This window comes from Quercus lobata, chromosome 2 (assembly GCF_001633185.2).
Source record: "Quercus lobata isolate SW786 chromosome 2, ValleyOak3.0 Primary Assembly, whole genome shotgun sequence".
Taxonomy (NCBI): domain Eukaryota; kingdom Viridiplantae; phylum Streptophyta; class Magnoliopsida; order Fagales; family Fagaceae; genus Quercus; species Quercus lobata.
In genome coordinates, this window is record NC_044905.1 from 89,055,234 (window position 1) to 89,079,362 (window position 24,129).

Consider the following 24,129-nt stretch of genomic DNA (forward strand, 5'->3'; position numbering starts at 1 on the left):
AATAGGAGTATAATAGGAATATTAGTAAATTAATGACTTTTATTTTTAGAAATAGGACAATATTTTAGGACATTTCAAAATGGAATAGAGGACAAACAAAGTGGGACATAAGGAGTACTTAATTAAATTAATTTGTTACAATAAAAAGGAAAAGTTGAATTATTCTTGAATCTAGAAACTATTTGAAGAGAAGCAGAGTTGTTAATCTAATCATAAATATATATTGATAGATACAGGTTACACTCCTTTCAAACCGTAAATTTCTAAAAGATTTAACGGTTAAAAAAAATACACCATTCTTTGACGGCAAAAATGAAGTTACAATTTTTTCTCCCAATTTGGTCGATTATGTAATCTTTTCATCCTATATTGTTTTTGAGTTTCTTTTTAAATACAAATTTGAATATGGTTTATTTTTTTTCTTTTTTTTATAATGAATCTGCTTACGTTGATGAATGAGGGGTCATTGTTTTCGAACACAAATTAATACGACATCATTTTATTGAAAAGGAAGTTGAAGAATTGCTAAAGTGTAATTTCAATGAAGAGGATTAATGAAGCGTAGAAGTAATAGCAACACAAACCCTGAAGTTTTGTTTAGAGAAAATTGTACAATTCTATAGTTTTTTTTTTTTTTTTTTTTTGAAATAAAATTAATTATCGTTTCTTGAAATTAAAAAAAGAAAAGAAAAGAAAAGAAAAGAAAAATAAGAAGAAGTGGTGGCGTGTCCTTTAAATGAGGAGAACTTTAGAAAGCAGTAGATAAAGAGAGAGGAAAAAAAAATGCAATTAATTAGGTTAGGATGTCAAAAGTAATAGACATTTAGAGATCCATTTTTTAACTGCTGGATCCCTTTGAAATGTAATCTCTAAAAAATGTGTAATTTTATAAAATTTATATTACCTGATGTAATTTTAAGTAATTTTACATTACCCAATAATTTGTTATTAAATTCATATTTTCAAAATTTCTTTGTTAGATTACATGTTCTATATGTTTTTAATAAGCATGTAAATTTTTATACCAATTAGATGTTATTTACTATTCGATTCATAAACTCATATTTAATGCAATATTTTAAACTACAAAAACTTGAACTTAAACAATTTATTACATGGCTATTGATTTTTTATTGTTTTAAAATTTTGCAAACATGAAGAATATATAAAGATAATTTAATTCAACAGTGGATTTATCAAAATTCGCATCCAATTAAAATAATATTGAATGATGTAGCATTACTTAAAGTTACATCTAGTATAACTTTAACTCAACTCATATATATATATATATATATATTACACAAATCCATATATTTTATGTAAGGACTCAATTTGTAACGATCCCAAATTGATATTGGGTTCGAACATTAAAGGTTCAAACAATAAATTTGTAGAGAGTAAGCTAAAAGGCTAAGCCTTGGTGAACGGACAATCGTTAGTCATGGTGTTCATGATGATAACACAGAGGTGAACTAAGCGTATCTAAGAAGACTTTCTCCTCAACACGGCCTAAGTGGCTCTGGTCCTTGGATCTCGTCTGAGGGGCTTAATGTTCTTATTATTCTTTTTACGCTAGGGTTCAATGGCCCTGGAGACGATCTGCTTCCTTTTTTCGACGCGCTTCCTCCTCCTTTTATACTAGCTTTTTCCTTTTCCCGAACGTCTACGTGTAGGTTCTGCTTTATAGGGCTGATACTGGTCTTATTAGCCCATACCCAAAGTGGTTGGGGGTGGTTGTAAAAACTGAGGAGCATAGCTCTGTCAGGCGCAGAGTACTTAATTGCAGTAATGACAGCCTTTCCTTTGTTCTTTGTCGCCACACTGTTCAGGGGTCCTTTCCCCATTAATGCGGCCAGGACATTTGTTGGGGCATTTAATACGGAGGTGACAACTTTTCCTTGAACCGCTCCTACGCTGTACTCGTCATTTCTTCTAGGAGCGCTTTGGGGACTGCCTTTGATGGCATGCCATTCCTTCCTTCTAGATTTTGGGATGCTGAGGACAGGATCGTCCTTGGCTATATCTCTAGGCCATTTGGATTTTCGTTGCACGTCCTTGGCAACACCTTTCCTCGGCACGGGTCTTGGACCCTAATGGAAAGTTGGTCGAGATCACAAATTCTCTGGCTACACAATAGCCCCTCAAAACCCTGCTGTCCGGCTCCTCGGACGGAGAGGAGGGTTTTGGTGACGTCGGGTGTGATGTCCCAATTTGATTGATTGTGTGATGTGTGTGGGTGTGTGATAAGTCCCACATTGGGTATTTACTGGGTAGATCTGAGTTTTATTAACAACTACGTGGAACCTCAATTGTGACTAGTCCTTTTAAGGTATAGCGCAGATGTGGCTAGCGCTTTTCCTTGGGTCGTTACATATGGTATCAGAACCGACCCGGTAACCCTATGTGGGCTGAGAGACACTACTCTACAAAGTGGGCCCTAACGAGGACGTTGGGGATTTAAGTGGGAGAGATTGTGATGCCCCAATTCGATTGATTGTGTGATGTGTATGGGTGTATGATAAGTCCCACATCGAGTATTTACTGGGTATATTTAGGCTTTATTAACAACTACAAGGAGCCTCAATTGTGATTAGTCCTTTTGAGGTATAGCGCAGATGTGGCTAGCGCTTTTCCTTGGGTTGTTACATAAGAAGTGTAATGAGTTTCACATCGGGTATTTACTGGGTAGATCTGGGCTTTATTAACAATTACAAGGAACCTCAGTTGTGACTAATCCTTTTGAGGTATAGCGCAGATGTGGCTAGCGTTTTTCTTTGGGTTGTTACATATGGTATCAGAGCCAGCCCAGTAATTCCATGTGGGCTTAGAGACACAACCCACAAAGTAGGCCCTAACGAGGACGTTAGGGATTTAAGTGGGGGATATTGTGATGCCCCAATTTGATTGATTGTGTGATGTGTGACTAGTCCTTTTGAGGTATAGCATAGATGTAGCTAGCGCTTTTCCTTGGGTCGTTACATATGCATATGTAACAACCCAAGGAAAAGCGCTAGCCACATCTGCGCTATACCTTAAAAGGACAAGTCGCAATTGAGGCTCTATGTAGTTGTTAATAAAGCTCAGATCTACCTAGTAAATACTCAATGTGGGACTCATCACACATCCACACACATCACACAATCAATCAAATTGGGGCATCATAATCTCCCCCACTTAAATCCCTAACGTCCTCGTTAGGGCCCACTTTGTGGGGTAATGTCTCTGAGCCCACATAGGATTACCAGGCCAGCTCTGATACCATAAGTAACGACCTAAGGAAAAGTGCTAGCCACATCTGCGCTATACCTCAAAAGGACTAGTCACAATTAAGGCTCATTGTAGCTGTTAATAAAGTCGAGTTCAACCCAGTAAATATCCAATGTGGGACTCATCACATAATCAATCAAATTGGGGCATCACAATCTCCCCCACTTAAATCCCTAACGTCCTCATTAGGGCCCACTTTTATGGGGTAGTGTCTTTGAGCCCACACGGGATTACTAGGCCGGTTCTAATACCATATGTAACAACCCAAGGAAAAGCGCTAGCCACATCTGCGCTATATCTCAAAAGGACTAGTCGCAATTGAGGCTTCTTGTAGTTGTTAATAAAGTCTAGTTCAACCTAGTAAATACCCGATGTGGGACTCATCACACACCCACACACATCACATAATCAATCAAATTGGGACATCACATCGGGCCTATGTCATGGCTTGCCAAGTCTTGTCCTTCATCAATGTCGGAGCCTCTTCGTTTGCCTGGGACACGCTCCTGGTTGTGAGACATTTTTTTAGTTTACCCACGCCGCGTTCCTGCCATTTCAATACATGAGGCGCGCCTTTAATAAGGTCTCTTTATGAGGCGACGCAAATCCAACGGTTGAAGACTACTTTGGGAATTGAGCGGGACTTATCTTGTTTGTGGTTTTTCTTGGAGATTTGTACAGATTAAATGCCACCAGGCTTACCCCCCATATAAGAAGCATGGTGGGAGGTCATTTCCTTTATTTGCAGACCTTTTAAACTTTTCAAATTCCTAACCCTCCAATTGTGCCTAAAGTCCCCACTACTAGTGTGACTGAGCCTTAGGGGGTGACATGGCTAAGGCCAGGATGAGGGTGAAAGGACCACACCCTCTTCAAAAGCCTTGGGTATCTTCGAGATCCAAGATGGCCCGGTCAGGGCAAGGGAGGCAAAGACTCAAGACATGTCTTCTCCTCGATAAGGCAAGAAAGGAGCCTCTTATTCCTTCAGCCAAAATTCGAAACAAGTGGAGGTCGCATCAGATTTTTAGTGCGACGGCACTGAGATTTCCCATCGTTGGTACCAGCCGTTCTCGCTCGATTATTACTAATATGATTCTTGCTCGATTGCTGTTAGAGCTGGTACGGGGGTTTGGCATCCCCACTTCTTCCTCACTTCCATCACTGGTTCCACCTAGGTGCCTCCGCTTCTTCTTCTCTTCCATCACTAGTGCCACCCAGGTGCCTCTGCTTCTACTTCTCTTCCATCACTGGTGCCATCTAGACTTGCTTAGTCGTTGCTAGAGCAAAATTGAAAGTTGAAGGATCCATCGTTTTCGTGTATCCCCCTCCCTTTTTTTTGTTTTTTGTTTTTTGTTTTTTTTTTGTTTTTGTTTTTTTTTGTTTTTTTTTTTTTTTTTTTTTTTTTTTTTTTTTTTTTTTTTTTTTTTTTTTTTTTTTTTTTTTTTTTTTTTTTTTTTGTTTCTGTAGTTAGCTTCTAGTATAGGCTTGTTTAAGCCCCTTTTTTGTATGCTGTACTACTTCTTTGTCTAATAAAAGCTGACTTTATCCCATTTTGTGTGTTATTTCTTTTCCGCAATAATTATTTTGTGAATGGATGTGCTGGTGTCCTTTTCTTTCGAACAGTACTTAGGGCTGATGCCCTTGTTAGCAAAGAGTTATCACTTTGAACTTTATTAAAACTGACGGGCACAAAAATGCCGACTTCAAGTAGGCTAATCTTATGAGACTAACCGGGATAATAGCTGAATATTCTGTATTGCATATGAGGTGATCACCCGAGGACGTGTAACCTAAGATGAACTGTCCGAGGGGGTCGCCGGGCACTAGGGTGCTTTGCCACGTTTCAGACGATAGTCATAACCTTAACTTGTTTTGGGCATCCGGTCTGAGGACCGAGGTATGACTGTACCGGGTCTAAACACTCGGTTGTGTTAGTTTCCTTAGAGCTGGTGGTTCGAGGACCGTGCGAGATTTCTACCCTGTCTAGGACTTAAACCTTTCTTAATGTAGTTAGTTTCCCGTAGGTTTGGGCCCGAGGACCATGCAAGACCTTGGTTATGTCTAGCACTTATATTTTCTTGAAGTAGCTGGTTTCCCCATAGGTTTGAGTCTGAGGACCTTACAAGACCTTGATTTTGTCCAACACTTATATTTTCTAGTGACTAGTTTCCTCATAGGTTTGAGTTTGAGGACCATGCAAAACCTTGGTTCTATCTAGCACTTTCTTTTTGAAGTAGTTGGTTTTCCCAAAGGTTTGAATCTGAGGACCATGTAAGACCTTAGTTCTATCCAACACTTATATTTTCTAGTGACTAGTTTCCCCATAGGTTTGAGTCTGAGGACCATACAAGACCTTGGTTCTGTCTAGCACTTTCTTTTTGAAGTAATTGGTTTCCCCATAGGTTTGAGTTCGAGGACCATGCAAGACCTTGGTTCTGTCCAACACTTATATTTTCTAGTGATTAGTTTCTCCATAGGTTTGAATCCAAGTACCATGTAAGACCTTGGTTCTGTCTACCACTTTTTTTTTGAAGTAGTTGGTTTCCCCATAGGTTTGAGTTCGAGGACCATGCAAGACCTTAGTTCTATCTAACACTTATATTTTCTAGTGACTAGTTTCCCTATAGGTTTAAGTTTGAGGACCATGCAAGACCTTGGTTCTGTCTAGCACTTTCTTTTTGAAGTAGTTGGTTTCCCCATAGGTTTGAATTCAAGGACCTTGCATGACCTTGGTTCTATCTAACACTTATATTTTCTAGTGACTAGTTTCCCCATAGGTTTGAGTCCGAGGACCTTGCAAAACCTTGATTTTGTCCAACACTTATATTTTCTAGTGACTAGTTTCCCCATAGGTTTGAGTCCGAGGACCATGCAAGACCTTGGTTCTGTCTAGCACTTTCTTTTTGAAGTAGTTGGTTTCCTCATAGGTTTGAGTTTGAGGACCATGCAAGACCTTGGTTTTATCTAACACTTATATTTTATAGTGACTAGTTTCCCCAGAGGTTTGAGTCCAAGGACCATGCAAGACCTTGGTTCTGTCTAGCACTTTCTTTTTGAAGTAGTTGGTTTCCTCATAGGTTTGAATCCAAGGACCTTGCAAGACCTTGGTTCTGTCCAACACTTATATTTTCTAGTGACTAGTTTCCCCATAGATTTGAGTCCGAGAACTATGCAAGACCTTGGTTCTGTCTAGCGCTTTCTTTTTGAAGTAGTTGGTTTCCCCATAGGTTTGAGTCCAAGGACCTTACAAGACCTTAGTTCTGTCCAACACTTATATTTTCTAGTGAGTAGTTTCCCCATAGGTTTGAGTTTGAGGACCATGCAAGACCTTGATTCTGTCCAACACTTATATTTTCTAGTGACTAGTTTCCTCATAGGTTTGAGTCTGAGGACCATACAAAATCTTGGTTTTGTCTAGCACTTTCTTTTTGAAGTAGTTGGTTTCCCTATAGGTTTGAGTCTGAGAACCTTGCCAGACCTTGGTTCTGTCAAACACTTATATTTTCTAGTGACTAGTTTCCCCATTGGTTTAAGTCCGAGGACTATACAAGACCTTGGTTCTATCTAGCACTTTCTTTTTGAAGTAGTTAGTTTCCTCATAGGTTTTAGTCCGAGGACCATGCAAGACCTTGGTTCTGTCCAACACTTATATTTTCTAGTGACTAGTTTCCTCATAGATTTGAGTCCAAGGACCATGTAAGACCTTAGTTCTGTCTAGCACTTTCTTTTTGAAGTAGTTGGTTTCCCCATAGGTTTGAGTCCGAGGACCTTGCAAGACCTTGGTTATGTCCAACACTTATATTTTATAGTGACTAGTTTCCCCATAGGTTTGAGTCCGAGGACCATACAAGACCTTGGTTCTGTCTAACACTTTCTTTTTGAAGTAGTTGGTTTCCCCATAGGTTTGAGTCCGAGGATCATGCAAGACCTTGGTTCTGTCCAACACTTATATTTTCTGGTCCCTCGAGGATTAGCCCCTTTGCATGTGTGTGGGGCATAAACTTGATGTTAGAAGCCCCTAGAACTGCCCGCGCCACTGGCACTTCGAAATGTAGCCCTGAGTGGGAGCTGAGTTAGGGCAACAACCGCGTGCTGCTGGAAATGATGGAGGGGCTTTCGCATAGCTTGCACCATTGCCAGAACTATTTCTTTCGAGGGACCCTTATTGACAGGGGCCTGATCTTACCATGACTAACCGCCGCCTGCGCCAACGCACAAGCCTCCCCACAGACGGCGCCAATTGTAAGGACTCAATTTGTAACGATCCCAAATTGATATTGGGTTCGAACGTTAAAGGCCCAAACAATAAATTTGTAAATAGTAGGCTAAAAGGCTAGGCCTTGGTGAACGGAAAGTTGTTAGTCATGGTGTTCATGATGATCACACAGAGGCGAACTAAGCGTATCCAAGAAGACTTTCTCCTCGACACGGCCTAAGTGGCTCCGGTCCTTGGATCTCGTCCGAGGGGCTTAATGTTCTTACTATTCTTTTTACGCTAGGGTTCAATGGCCCTGGAGACGATTTGCCTCCTTTTTTCGGCACGCTTCCTCCTCCTTTTATACTAGCTTTTTCCTTTTCTCGAACGTCCACGTGTAGATTCCGCTTTATAGGGCTAATATTGGTCTTATCAGCCCATACCCAAAGTGGTTGGGGGTGGTTGTAAAAACTGAGGAGCATAGCTCTGTCAGGCGCAGAGTACTTAATTGCAGTAATGATAGCCTTTCCTTTGTTCTTTGTTGCCACACTGTTCAGGGGTCATTTTACCATTAATGCAGTCAGGACGTTTGTTGGTGCATTTAATACAGATGTGACAGTTTTTCCTTGAACAACTTTTACACTGTACTCGCTCTTCCTTTTGGGAGCGCTTTGGGGGCTGCCTTTGATGGCATGCCGTTCCTTCCTTCTAGATTTTGGGATGCCGAGGACAGGATCGTCATCGGCTATGTCTCTAGGCCATTTGGACTTTCATTGCACGTCCTTAGCAACACCTCTCCTCAGCGCGAGCCTTGGGCCCTAATGGAAAGTGGGTCGAGATCACAAATTCTCTAGCCCCACATTTTATTACTGTAATCATTATTATTTTATTTTATTCTATGGGAATCATCATTATTATATTATGGTGATATAGTTACATACTCACATCTCATAAACAAAGTCTCCCTCTTCTATTAATCTTTTTTTTTTTGGTAAGGCAAGTTTTTACCTTATTTATTTAAAAGTTTCTGATTTTGTAATTGTGTAGATGCATTAATCATAGCTTGCCTCCAAAATGATGTTTTGCTTTTTTCTTTTTTGTTTGCACATAGAGCACTCACAACAGTGTAGCTAATTTTATATAGCTATTTTAGCTACACTAAAACACAAAAAAAAGAGGATTGTAGCAGTGGAGCTAAAGCTAAAAATTTTAGATGTGCACTGTAGTTCAAAGTTCAAAAAAAAAAAAAAAAAATTATTACACTTTTCTCTCTTCTCTCATTAAACAAACATTTCCTATTTTCTTTCTCTCTCTCTCTCTCTCCGGCTTTTCTTCTTTTGTCTTTCTTCCTTAATTTGTTTTTTCTCTCTAGCTCACCGACCAGCTCCCTCATCTCCCTCAGCTCGCCGACCAGCTCCCTTATCGCTGATCTGTTCCACCGACCCACCCCAAGCCCCATCGCCGATCTCCCTATCACCAAGTCGACTCGATTCCCAAGTACCCAAATGGGTTACTATTGTTTTCTTAGTTGGCAAGCTGGTTTTGATGGGTGGGTGGGACCCAGCGAGTTACAACTCGGTTGTCGATGTGTTCGTCTACGACTTCACGACTTATCGTTGGAGACGCAGCAACGACATGCTATCTAAGCGCTCATTTTTCACTATCGAAGCCTTTTCGATTCGGGTTTACATAGCGGGCGGGCACCATGAGAACAAGAACACGTTGGAATCGGCGTGGGTTTATGATCTGAGGAAGGACGAGTGGGCCGAGTTAACTCGGATGAGTCAGGAACGGGACGAGTGCGAAGGGGTGGTGATTGTGTGTTGGTTTTTTCTTTCTTGCTGTGGGCTATTGGTGGTGGTGGATGATTGTGCTGTGCTATGCTGGTGTATTTTTTATTTTAGTTTTTTTTTTTTCAATGGATGTTTTTATTATTATTTTAATGAGTTATTTGTATTATTTTAATCAAATAGCTAAAAATATAGCCCCATTGCTATGGGGTGTGAAGAGGTAAAATAGATAAAGTGATTTTTGTAGGTGCCAAATAACTATATTTTTTGCTCCACTGTTATGGATGCTAATGTAGTTATCAATATTTTGCTATAATGATTAATGTAGGATTTCCTAAACCTTTTACTCTCCAACCTCTCTCTCATGCATTCCATTCCCCTCTCAACTTCGACTATATGTCTCCATTCTCTTTCTTTCTCATTGGAAAACACTTTCTCTCTCTCTCTCTCTCTCTCTCTCTCTCTCTCTCTCTCTCTCTCTCTCTCTCTATATATATATATATATATATATATATAAAATCCTTTAATAGTTAAATTTCCTAAAATACAGCTATTCTCAAATTTTGTTTCCATGCTCATAATTTTTTAAAACCCCAAGCCAATAGAAGAAACCTGTTGCTCTTGTGATCTTTCATTGTAGCTAGTGGCTATCCATCAAACATTAAGTGGCCTTGACATGTATGAGTTCAAGCTATCCTTTGCTACTTTCAAAAATTGAGTTCTTCACTTACAAATAGGTAGAGTTAAGATAGTGAGATCCTTTGTTTTGCTATTTTCTTTTATAGGTTGTGTTATTGTGTATATCGATTTCCAAATTAAAAGATACTTGAAGTCTAGAACTGAGAAATTGATAATTGTTTATTGTATTGAAAAAGTCTCATTGTTATTGTCCTTTTCAAGTTTGTTTAATCTTAGCATATGGCTTGAGTAAGCTGGTCTTTTCAAAATAAACAAAAGCTAAACTTGCTGTAAATCTTAAATTGGATTATAGGGATCAAACAATTGTTGTCTAGGATGGAGGGGATTTAGTTAATGGCAATTAAATATGCAGAGGAAAAACAAAACAACTATTCAATCCTCATTCTTTAGACTCCAAAGCTTCTTTCTTGAGTAAACCACTTGATATTTCAATAAAAAAATACGTATGGACTTTTTCCTACAATAAATTGAGTTTTGCTTTAATGGTTCATTAAAGTTTTTTTTTTTTTTTTTTTTTTTAAATATTAAATTTCTGTATTTTTTATTATTATTTTGTTTAGCTTGAAAGGTGTGCAATTTATAATTGTCAATTACTTATTATAATGAACTTATTACTAATAAAGTACTATAACAATTATACTATAATATATATACAATATTATTCAAAATTGTTTCACATAAAACGTTACAATATAATCAATGCAACATAATCAATGCATCGCAGCAACTTACTAGTTTTTTTTAATTTTTTTTTCCCTATTTTGCTATTTGCTATTGATTTTTGCTGGACTGTTCTTCCCATTGACTTTTTTTTGGTGATGCTGATGAGAGTATCGGTCATGCAGTGACATTTCCATTGGCTCTAATTCTAACATGTGCAGCGAGCCATTAAAATCGCTCAACTACTCCCAACAAGATTGGTAGATTTCCTATTGTTATATAGTTCTATATAACAATAAGAACACCAGGCATTTAGAGACACACAGAATCTCTGAGACCCAGAAAGCCAAAAACACACAGAAGAGAGTATCAGGGCGACCAGAATCACTGAGAACACAAAGATGGCTAATCCAATAAGCATGACAATTGTTGTTGTTGTTGTTCTAACTGCACTAGCAGCAGTGGTACAAGTATCAGAAGCTGTTAATTATGTGGTAGGAGATACTACCGGTTGGGCCGTTCCTTCCTCTTCAACCTTTTACACAACCTGGGTTAACGGGAAAAACTTTTCTCTTGGTGATGTTCTAGGTAAGCTCCACTACATGTTCAAAACCCCAAATTCTACTAGAGCTTTTCATAAATTTTATTGCGTTTTAATTGATCTTGGACTCTTTCAATTCATTTGCACTAGTTCTATAATCTTCTTTTTTTTTTTTTTTTTGGTAAACACTAGTTCTATAATCTTCGACACTATAAACTCTAGCATCGAGCAATTTTAGTACCACAAGTTTATAACGATCACTTTTACCCCTAAAAAATTAATAGTGATGTTTTTTAATTAGTTCCTATGAAAACTCTAAAATAATTGATTTTAACACCTATCAAATTTAAACTGATCGCTTTTTATCCTTGATATATCTAATAAAGTGATCACTTTAAATTTAGAGAATAAAATCGATTATAGGTTAAACTTTGTAGGGATGATTTTATTTATTTATTTTTTCCGTTTGTGATGAACTCATGATTTATTTATTTATTTATTTGCAGAGTTCAACTTCATGACTGGCCAACATGACGTAGCCACAGTAAGCAAAACCGATTATGACGCCTGCTCCATCGCCAATGCTATCACCAATGTAACCACAGGACCATATAACTACACCATAAATTCCAATGGCCCCCACTACTTCATCTGCACCTTCTCAAACGGTGGTCACTGTAGGAGTGGACAAAAGTTGACCATTAGCATCGGGAGCTCAACAGAAGCCGCTTCACCAGGATCACCCCCAACTACACCTTCTTCTTCACCACCACCACCACCACCACCAGCCGGCAGCTCCGCCTCTCCTCTTGCAGCTACCTTGCCTCTTGTTTTCATGACTATTGCCTTAGCTTTCTTTTATTAGTTTTATATTTGTTTAATTTCTGGCTTTTGTCTCGTGTAGTAATTAAACTCAGCTTTATTATTATGTGGCTATTTTTTCTTTTTTTATTGAGAGATATTATGTTGCTGTTGATAGACCATTAGTTTGATGAAATTATTGAGAGATTATGTGGCTGTTTTTTTTTTTTTTTGGATAGGGTTTTATGTGGCTGTTAATAGACCATTAGTTTGATGATAATTGTGCTGTATTTGAATAAATCTTTTTGAGATGTTCAATTGTGTCCGTTACAAAAATCTGAAATTAAGGCATTGGCGAGGAAAATTATTGTGTATTTTTAGAGTATCATAAATATATATTTTCTCATTTCATATAAATAGTAAGTCTTACTAATTAAATTCATGGTGAGACTTATTATTAATATGGGAAGAGAAACTACATATTTACCAATCAACTCCTGTTTGCTGAGATATTTAGGTCCACAAATTTAGCCCACATACTGTGATATTTTGCCACTCTTACGTGGATTTATCACTTTTAATTGTTTTAAAAATAGAACACTAATCTAATCGGTTATCATTAAAAACTGAAAATTAAAGAAAAAGCAAGGAAAAAACGAAAGCCGCTGGTTCAACCTAAACAACCGGGAACAGCTACGGTTAAACCGGTTCTTGTATCCGAAGAATAATAAGAAGAAAAGTACAAACTTCTTAGATTTGCACAGAAATAGTGAAATGAGATCGGGAAAAATCTCAGATTAGTGGGTGAAAATAAAATAAAAGAGATACTTGTATTGGATGGTTGAGAATCAAGCTTTGTTTTTGTTAAGTCGGCATCAACTACAATGACAGCGGCAACGGAAAATTTGACTTGGAGCTCGTCGATCTGGACATGGACATGGACTCATGGAGGTCAACGTCGCCGTCTAGATCTTTAAGTTGCAGGCTTGCAGCTGTTGGCTACACCGTTGCCGATTGTAAAGAGGTTTCTTACTTTCTCTTTCTCTGATGATGGGTGGTGACTATTGTTTTGTTTTTGATTTAAATATATTTTATTTTGGGTTTAGTTTGTCTCTATTATTTTTTTTTTTAATTCGAATCTCTTTTGTTTAATGAGAAATTGTTATATCATTCATTGACTAAATAAAAAATGAAGATTAAAACTCGTTACTACTTACTATTATGTATTTAAAATAAAAGCACACTTCTGATAAAAAAAAAAGATGTAAATGTATTTTTAGTCTCTACATTTTGAATTTTTTCCATTTTGGTTCATACATTTTAATTTTACCACTTTTAATCCCTAAACCAATTAACGCGTGTTATTTTCGTTTTTTCCGTTAGTCAACCGACGGAAATAACTGAAGTGACTGCCGGAGAAATTAAAATATTATAAAAAAAGCCACATCAGCATCTAATTTTTTTTAAAAAAAATTTATCAATTTTAAATAAATAAATAACAAAATTAAAAACAATAAGAACACAAAAACAAACCCAGAACCAACCCAAAACCAAACACAAACTCAAATTTAAAAACACAAACTCAGCTCAACCATAAACCCAGAACCAAACACAAACCCAGAATATTGTAATATTATAATCGATTGCTCAACCACAAACCCAGCTCAACCATACCAACACAAACCCAGCTAAATCCCTCTGTTTTTCCCTTTAACCTCCACATCTCATTTTTGTGGATCAAGTGTCGTTCAAGATCTACATACCTAGAAATTTGAACCCACAAACCAATCTCCAACTCGAACACCCACTGATCTCCACCATCCTCTAGATCCCACCATTTTGCCACAAACCCATAAACCCACTGATCTCCAACTCAAAAACCCACTCATCGGAATCACAACCCACAAACCTACCAATCTGCCACAAATCCACAAACCTAGATCTCCAACTCGAACCCGCTCATCGGAATCATAACCCATAAACCCAGATCAACAAAACTCATAACCCACAAACCCACCATCAGAAAACAAGACCATCTATCTCAACCTCAACCGTGATCTCTACCACTAAGTAGAGAGATAGAGAGATGAAAGAGAAAACACCCACTAATTTGACAGAGACCCACTGATCTGAGAGAGAAAAACACCGATTTAAGAGAGAAAGACACCGATATGTGAGATGGAATCTAGAGAGGATGAGCTTGAGCCATTTGGGTATGAGTTTGAGCGAATCGAGAGATATAGAGAAGAGGGTTGGTCAGAGAAAGAAAAGAAAAAACCATCGCCGATTGTGGTGGTGGCGGCGGTGATGAGTGAAGGAGGCCAGCCATGGAGTTTGAAAGATATTTGTGAGAGTTTTGGAAGAGAGAGAGAGGAAGGTTTGAGAATGTTTTGGAAGGGTTGGCTCTGGGTTTGTGTTTGAGCTGGGTTTGTGGTTGAGCTGGGTTTGTGCTCTTGTGTGTTCTACCATTTTGGGATTTTGAATTCCTTCTTTTTTGTTTGTTTTTGTGTTCTTTGTGTTTTTAAATTTGAGTTTATGTTTGGTTCTAGGTTTTTTTTTTTTGTATTCTTTGTTTTCTTATTGTTTTTAATTTCGTTTTTAAATTTTTTTATTTAGTTAAAATTGATAATTATTTTTTTAAAAAATTAGATGCTGATGTGGCATTTTTTTATAATATTTTAATTTCTCCGACAGCCACCTTAGCTATTTCCGTCGGTTGACTGATGGAAAGGACGAAAATAACATCCATTAATTGGTTTAGGGACTAAAAGTGGTAAAATTAAAATGTAAGAACCAAAATAGAAAAAAAAAAAAAATCAAAATATAGGGATTAAAAGTACATTTACGCCTAAAAAAAATTATGAAGGTAAGCTAAACCATTTTATTTTTGACATGCAGATACTTAGCTGGCAAAAATTGGAGAGACTAAAAAAAATACCGTGGGCAATTGTTACTGCACATACATACATGCATGCATTGTCTGCCGCACTTTGGTTTCGGTGTTTTGCTTTTTTTTTTTTTTTTTTTTTTTTTTTTTTTTTTTTTTCCTCTCTGGAATATTGTGTTTGTAAAACTTTGTATGATGTTATCTAATAGATGATGTTATCAAATAATCAAATAGGGATTACACTAACAGTGGGTAATTGTTAATAAACTATATTAGAAAATCTTATAAAAAAAAAAAAAACTATATTAAGAAAATTTTGACGTTACTTTTATAAAAATGATCATACTAACGGGTGCTTTTAAAGCAACGGTGAAACCAAACCCCTGGACTGTAATTTACTTTAGTTCATTGTAGAGAAAAGTTGGTGTATGACATAATGACTAGACCCTGAAACGTCTTGAATTCAAGTGGTTGAAATCTGGTGAATATTGATAGTTGTCTTATCACTTATGGACCAATTTAGATTTTAAAGGCTATTGTAACTTAATTTCCGAAGGAAAATATTCTTAAAACAGACAGTAATCAATATATGTTCCGTAAGCAACCTTTAGTTAACTTGAAATAACTTCTAAAAGCTTTCTAGATAAAAAAAATAAATAAAAATTGTAGAAATTTAAAAATTAGAACAATATTTAAAAATACTTAGGGCCTGTTTGGTGGAAGAGTTTAACTAATGTTGTTTGGATGTTTTTAATATACGTATAAATAAAAAAGTGTGTAGAAATATGTATAATGTTATTTAAAATGCTTAAAAATATGTTCAAACTTACTCGCCAAACATGCTCTAAAAATCTTCCACTAATGCATACCACGTCTTACATAAAAAAAGTCATGTCCTTTCGTCACATTCATAGAGTTTGGTTAGGTAGCTAGAAGCCTAGAAGTCACGTCTTTTAGCCTTTTAAGTTAATTTGATCTCTGAAACTTCTTGGCTTGTGCAAGAGACTTTGATGTAATTTCGCTTTCATTTGAAAAAAGAGGGACGTAATGAATTCGTCAGGCCGACTTCAAAAGATCTACACAACTATTTTTTGCTGTAACTTTTATGTGACAAACATTGAGTGGTAAAGAAAAAATGATTAGTTTAAATGAAAATAATAATCGATCATTCACAATCACTCATGTAAATGAATTATAGCAAAAGTCGTAAATTTATTTGCGGTAGTACTCGGCCAAGCTATGTATCTTCCTTCGTTAGCTCATGGGTCATGTCAAGTGGGGCTTTCCACAACTAAAAGCTTTGTACTTTGATTTCCCTCGATAAAAATTCGAAAGTTGCATAGACACAGAAATCCAAGGCACCAAATAGGCATATGACCACAACAATAGATGCTGCAGTTCTAACTTTCCCTGCACTAATTTTGCAGAGAAAATGCTTTCTCATTGTGAACCAATGCGTTGGAATTACACACGGATTGTCCACTATTCCTTTCAGTAGAGAAGTTCCTTTCTCTCCACCTTCGCCCTCTATGAAAGGGCACCTGCGTTAACTAACAATGATCAATCTAGCTAATTGATTTTGACTATTTCTTTGAGAATAGATGGGACAGTTTATTCTGAAAAAAGAAATACGGTTTATTTGGGATTTCGGTTCTCTTCAGAGAGCTTTTATGCCGTTATTTTAATCTCTTATAAGGTGAAGTTTTCTTCTTGAATTATCACCAAAAAAAAAGAAAAAGAAAAAAGGTTTTATTCTTCTCATGACGTAGGCATGAAAACCACGTAAATTTTTTACCTTTTTATTTATTTATGTGTGTTTGTTTATTTATTTTTGTCTTAATTAATTAATTAATTACTCGATTTGTATTCCAATGCTGCTACTGCATATCCTGTGCTTACCATAGGACTGCATGCTTCTCATGAAAACCTTACTTATGAGTTATAATTAAAGGAGGTTGGTTAGTTTTCTCAACTTCAATCTTACTGACGGTTAGAATTATAATTAAAATGATTAAATTTATTATTTTTTGACAAATTAAGTTTTTGGGATAATACCTTTTCAAAAAAAAAAAAAAAAAAAAAATTAAGAAAATTGGTATTTCAACATAATATCAAAACATAAAGTACTGATCGAGTTCATTCCGAATTTGAATCCTACCTCCCAGTCCTCCCCCTCCCCATTATATATCTATAAAAAAGACTTAAAAGACATAAAAATAAAAATACTTAGGCGTGCATGCATATGGAGCTCAATCAAATATAAATTTCCCCATCAAGGGGGAGCTTTTACTTGGGGAAATATAAATATAGGACTGTGGTGTGACCGTGAGAGAGAAAAAGAGGAATAAATCTTTTAACATTTCTTTAATTGTTGTATTCATTAGGGGCCCAATAAATTTATGGGCTTCGTAATGAGATCAGCCAATCCGATGGCTCATGATAGTATGGCACCAAGTCGCTGAGTAAAAAGAAATTTTCAGATGGCCAATTAAGTATATTTTAAAAATGTAAATCTAAAAAATGATAACCTATTAATTATAGATAATATAATATAACTATATATCAAGTATGTTTAAAACATAATTTAACATATGTTTTATTTATTATATATATGAAACAATTTTTTTTTTTTTTTTTATATTAAGTTAGTCTTTACATTGGTCAAAACACTTTTTTATCCAAGCATTATAAACTATTGCTATAAAAAAACCTATTAACTATTTCTTAATAAAATTGATTAGAATTAATATTCTTTGAACATTTCAATTAAAAATTTTTTGTTAAATAAGTTAGAGAATGCATAGTTAAAGTATACTAAGTTACTAACTGAGTAATTAATAAACGTCAATTTACATGCTTGTTATATATCATGACAATATCCTCCCTCCATTACATAAGAGAACTTGACAAAGAAAAATTGTTGGCCAATTCACCTTTTCTCAAATTTTCTAATCCAAACAGTTCAGACAAAAAATATGGGTCCCCTTTTTCTTATAATACTGCCATTGTGTCATGATATATCACAGAAATTTAGTTTCTCCCCATATAACCCTTCAGATCTCCTCTCAATTACGTCTGTGAATGTGTCATTATGAGATGCTTATTGCCGCTAAAAAAATACAAGAAAGAGTTACTTTTGCTGTCTTGCACTTGTGAAGTCACATTAGTGGTAGAGCAATTTGACCCAGGGTTGGCGGCTCTTTGCAATTTGCGTTTTAAAGCAATAGAATATAAAAACAACTTGACTCAAAATTGATAATATACAATTTGAAGTTTAGATCCAGAGATAATTATGAAATTGTTGATAAATTATCAATTGTACTAAAAATTTAAACTACTAAAAAATGATGAATTTAATTATTTAATCATAACTTTAACATTTCTTACGTGTGGGTCTAAACTCCCCCTTAGTAAGTGGAGTCCAACATATGGAATTTTTAACATTTTAAATGGAAGTTAGAGATCAAATTCAAGATCTCTTACTTTGATACATTGATAAATTACCAATGGTTCCAAAAATTTAACTACAAATAAATTGTGAATTTAATCATTTAAACATATAGTTCTAACAATCGCCCAAGTGAATCATTGAATGAAATATTGTTGGTCCAAAAATTGTATAAAAAGGGAAGAATAGTACACCACCTTGATGTTAGGTGTACATATGTGAGTAAAGTCCCACATTGAATAAAAATTAGAAGAATAAGTAGTTAATATAACATAATTAAGCGCATACCTATTGGGCTTAGACATTTTGGGTTAAAGTGTGTCTTTATATGTTATATTAATTATTCAAGAAAGCTCGTCAAGATGTTTATCTCCCCAACAAATAGTATCAGAGCCCATGGTGGCATGGGACAAAGGTGGCTAGTTTATCAAGATTCCTTTCGTAGTTGGAGCAGGAACGGAGTGTGTGTACTTGAACTCCTCGCACAAATAGAGCAAGGGGGGTCCCTTTCGTAGTTGGAGTGGGGATGATATATTACACCAAGCAAGCCCATAAAACCCACACAAACGATCCTGGATAAGGCCTAACAAAGAAGTATTATTGCCAATTGTGCTAAACAATGATGAGGTGCGAGTCAGAGACTCACACGTGATGAAGAGATTATTGGGTGTACATGTGTGAATAAAGTCCCACGTTGAATAAAAATTAAAAGAATGAGTAATTAATATAATATAATATAATTGAGTACATACCTATTAGGTTTAGGCCTTCATATGTCAACCACTTGTTGGGGAGATAAAGCACATACCCATTGGGTTTAGGCTTTTTGGGTTAAAGAGTGTCTCTATCAAGGAAACTCTTCAAGATGTTTATCTCTCCAACACTTAAAGTATTGAAAATCTCAATTTCTCAAAGGATGATTTTTTAAAATTTTATTATTATTGTTTTTTCAAGTATAGTATTTAAAAAAAGATCTAATTAATTTCTAAAAAATCTAAGAAATAAATTTCCCATAGTAATGGCATTCTATGTTGTCTTATGTTTGTAATTTAAACTACAAACATTCTCATTTCCCAGCATCGATCTACCTATCTTAAAAAAAGTGTAGGTTCGAGTTCAGTCCATAAATTTTTTTTTCCTCTAGAGAATGTGAATCTTTTAGTGTCGCCTTATGTAAAAAAGCATAGAAATAAAAAAAATTTAATAAAAAACGGAAGAAAAAGATCCATTGCTTTCACACTTATTTGTTTTACTGATGACTCTATTTTTTCAGGAGTATTCAAACACGAGAAAGTTACGTATTGTGAAGAGACTAGTTCATGCTGCATATATATTAGGCGCTACATGTTGTTGACAAAATTTACACCATCTATTTAATTAAAGCGGCAGTTCCTGGAAGGTTCGGTTTTTAATTTAATAAAAATAGAGGTTTCTTGTGATGTGAAAGAAAAAGATGGTAAAGTAGCTAGCAAACAAAAGAAGGATTCAAATTTTTCTAGAAATCTAATAATCGCCTTCGAAGCAAGCTACTAGATGCATTAACTAATATATTGATCAAACTGGGTACGGTGTAACCTATCTCTCCAAAGTCTACCTAAAAAAATAAAACTTGAAAGATCTTCTTCTTTTATTTATCTTATCATGATTCATCATATTCTTTTCCTACTGCTGATTTTGAGATTTTATAATTACAAAGTTTAAAATACCCTTTTTGTTATAATTTGTTTATGGGGCAGAAGAAAAAAGGGAAAAGGACTTTGAGAAAAGAGGTTAGTGGAAAAAAAGTAAATGGTTAGGTTTAACAAGGGTAATCCATTCAAAAGATGGCAAAATGGGAAGCATATATATATATATATATATATATATATATATAGTTATATATTATTTCTTTTGTGATTGGGATTCTGACACTTATCTTGAAATGAAATAAAATGGATTGGAATAATCCCAATATTCAAAATTCAATACCATTCAACTTTGGTTTTATGTATAATATACATTTCTTTCACATAAATGTGGATCTTATGTGTCAATGAGCCAATATTAGGATAAGTTCGGGCTCAAAGCAATCCCTATGGGGGCACCTTTTGGTTGTGAGATGCTCATTTAACCTCCGTATTTATCTTTTCTTATTTAGCTGGGTGCACTGTATTTTCAAAAGCTTCCTGTTGAACCGGATTCTATTTCAATCCATGGTGGCCCAATTGATATAACAATAATAATGTCTTTAGTCAACCGGTAGAATACATCGCATCAACCTAGGATTATCAATGTATTACTTTAATTTACCTATTCCACACTATAATTATTGTTAAATATCAATCATCTCAACAGCTCCTCTCCTAATAAGTTAATATGGTTAACAAGATACAATTGAATATCGAGTTGAGTTTCTTGACTTTTACTTGCTCTTTCTCAAAAAAAAAAAAAAAAAAAAAAGGTCCTTGAAATGTCATTTATTTATACCAAATTGCCGTGTCATGTTTCGGGTAGAGTTTCTTGACTTTTACTTGCTCTCAAGTCCTTGAAATGTCCTATCAAAAAAAAAAAAAAAAAAAAAAAAGTCCTTGAAATGTCATTTATTTATACCATATTGCCGTGTCATGTTTCGGGTAGAGTTTCTTGACTTTTAGTTGCTCTCAAGTCCTTCAAATGTCCTATCAAAAAAAAAAAAAAAAAGAAAAAAAAAAGTCCTTCAAATGTCATTTTATATATACCATATTGTGTCATGTTTCATATGTTCACTAATAAATTAATTAAAATTACAATTAAAATTTTCTAAGCATTTTTATTATCTATATAGAATGTGTCTAAATGTATTAAAATATAGCCGCTGTTAATAAGACAAAGGTGGCGGCTATTGAAAAGAAACCTTCTCATCATTTTCCATGACCCAACTTTAAAAGTATTTCCTTTGTGTATCAATATGCCTGACACTCCCTGGATATGTAAGAAAGATAAAAATTTCCAACATCTTAGCTAAATCTCAGTAATTAGAGTCAAGGAACAAGATAATCTATTTCAGTTGAGAAATGAAGAAAGTTTATTTCACGGTTTGAATTTTATTTTCTGAAGCTGAAAATTTACTAACATTATTTAAAATTTTAAATGATGTGATATTAAATGCATCTTTAAATTTTTAATATTTAATATGAATCATGAAATTGGTTCAATTCAAATGTAGAGGATCCTAATATTTTTAAATAAATTAATTTAATAGTTGTAAGAAGGGATTTGAACCATAGACATTTTCATTTGAAACACTAAAATGTGATAATTGAATTACAAGACTCTTGACATGATTCTAATTCTCAAAGTGATTACTTTTTCCTTGGTTTATAACCAAGGTTTATTTATGGCTTTAATGGCAGCGTAAAGAAATGGTAATAAGTCATAGTATAGTTGTGTCATAGACCATACCATGCTTGATCAAGGTTATACGGAAGTTTATGTACACAACTCTTTTATTTTATTTTAATTATAATAATTTATATATTGATATGTCAAGTTTTGATTAGTGAATAATAAATTAAGAAGGTGATACAGGGATGGACCTTTAAACTTATTACTAATTACCAGTCACGACTTATCACCTTAACTTATTAAATAAGTTTTGTCCCTAACCAAATTGTAAACAAGGTGTTTTTTTGGATCACCACCTTTGTATCGTAATTATACAAACGAAGACTTACTATTGGAAAGCCTTTGGATTTCTTCTTAAGATGCAGGTTTGATTAATGTGAATATGCAAGATGGGTTTTTTTAACATTATTAATTGTGGGTTTTTTTTTTTTTTTTTTTTTTTTTGTCTCCATCATTGAAAAACAACTGAAAAATGAATGCATCATTGGGACGAAGTTTCATGCTTGAGTAGATTGACACGCAAACCAAGCTTAATATATATATATATATATATATATATATATTTTTTTTTAAACTAATACGAATACTTTTACAAAGATCGATTTGCTCTTTCCATTATAGTTTGTTAGTTTGTTTGTTTGTTTTTTTTTTTTTTCCAAAATCCTTATTCTTCTGGTAGGAAATTATCCTTCGCCTAATGGTAACACCTAAACGTACAGTAACGTTGACAGGGCAGGCTAAATGCATAGAAAATTTGTAATAATGGCGAATATGAAAACAGCATGCGCAAGATATATAAAGTAAAAATGGGAACCAATCGCACTCGTAAATTCATGCTAATAAGCTATGTTGGAGTCTCGGACAGCAATATGTTGTTCTCACTGTAGGCTAATGAAACTTGTAGTGTCTTACATGTACTGTACATGTATATATATATATATATGTATATATATATATATATATATATATTAAAATAACTAATAAAAATTTGGAAAAGTCAACTGGATATTGTTTTAGAAAATATTTTTAGAAATTTTTTTATGGAAAAAAAAAAAGAAAAAGTAACTAATTTATTTTACAACGTTTTATATTTCTTATTGTTATTATATAAGTCCAATGGATTTAGGCCCATAATATAGGTTATTTGTACATCACACCCTATCTACCCTTGTATATTATTATACACAATTTAATATACTATATTTCAGACTTTTATATGACATCAAAATAAGAGGTCTTGGGGGGTCTACATGTGAAGGAATAAATTCATCATCTCTTAATTGTAGTTTAAACTTTTAAGATAATCAGTAATTTAACACCCATAAAAGTGATATGATCAAAACTTTCTTAAAATTGTCAATTAATAAATATATTAAGGGCACAGGTTAATTCACTCATAAAAAATTATAGACTAGAAAGTCTTTCCATGTCTACGTGTGGGCGGGGTAAATGTATAATTTTGGACTTATGGTAATGGGTCAATAACACGGTAGTTGAAAGATTGGGATTTTACTCTCTAATGGCTCCTTGAAAATGGTAACAGATATTGGAATTAATGGACAGAAATTCCATTTCGGCTTCCCAAAGGCCATTCCTCTTTCCTGATTGTTTATTGCCATTGGACTCCACAATATGAATGGAAAATGCATAATGCATGGAAAATGCGATTCCTTTCCCAAATCCCCTCACATTATGAATATGATTCCCACACTGTTCAAAGTTCAAGCCCTTGTCAGCCTCATGGGGCACGAGAAATGCCATTTACAAGTCAGGTCAATGCAGATACATTTTGTCACTAACAACTTATTCAACATACTACAAACATCATTTGCATTTGCTTAACTTGTAGAAATATAGAATGTTAATTATGATTTGTTACCAAAAGCTTATACTGTTAATTAAGAGGGGACCAAAATATAACTTGTATCAAACTCACAAGCACATTAAACAGCATCATCTTGTGCATAATACATTACATGCTGACTGGACCATAAATGAAAAACACATGTCATAATATCTGAGTAGGATTAATGACAAATTAAATTACATTTGCACTTATGACGCATACACATCACCTCCACCATGTCATTAGGAATACATTAATTTTCCTTTATAGATATTATAAGATTTAAATTTATAGCATTAGCTACATAATATTTATTTTTATTTTTATTTTTTTATTTTTTATTTTTTTGCATCAAGTGAAGGCATCAATTGAGTTTTGGTGTAGATAAGATTCAAACCCAACTGAAGAGAAAATTTTTTACCAATTAAACTACTTGAAACCAACTTATAATAATTTAATTTGGTTAATTAGTAAGTTCTAGAACTTACTGATGTTGACCGACAATTATTTTCGTGGAGGCAACAGCATAGACTTTTACATGGTGAACTTGAAGTCATACTCTGCTAATCACGAAAGTAGTACCATAACTTCTTCCTGCTTTTAGAAACCTCTATAAAAAGATCACAAAC

The 24,129-nt window shown here is 34.7% G+C and overlaps 1 protein-coding gene across 1 annotated transcript; it reads left to right on the forward strand.

Annotated features, from left to right (window-relative positions):
- The first annotated feature begins 10,829 nt into the window (after window positions 1-10,829).
- Window positions 10,830-12,281, forward strand: LOC115977082 (umecyanin-like). Its single transcript, XM_031098734.1, has 2 exons — window positions 10,830-11,202; window positions 11,662-12,281. The coding sequence occupies exons 1-2, from the start codon at window positions 11,016-11,018 to the stop codon at window positions 12,018-12,020; spliced, it is 546 nt and encodes a 181-aa protein (XP_030954594.1). The 5' UTR covers window positions 10,830-11,015; the 3' UTR covers window positions 12,021-12,281.
- The last annotated feature ends 11,848 nt before the right edge of the window (window positions 12,282-24,129 follow it).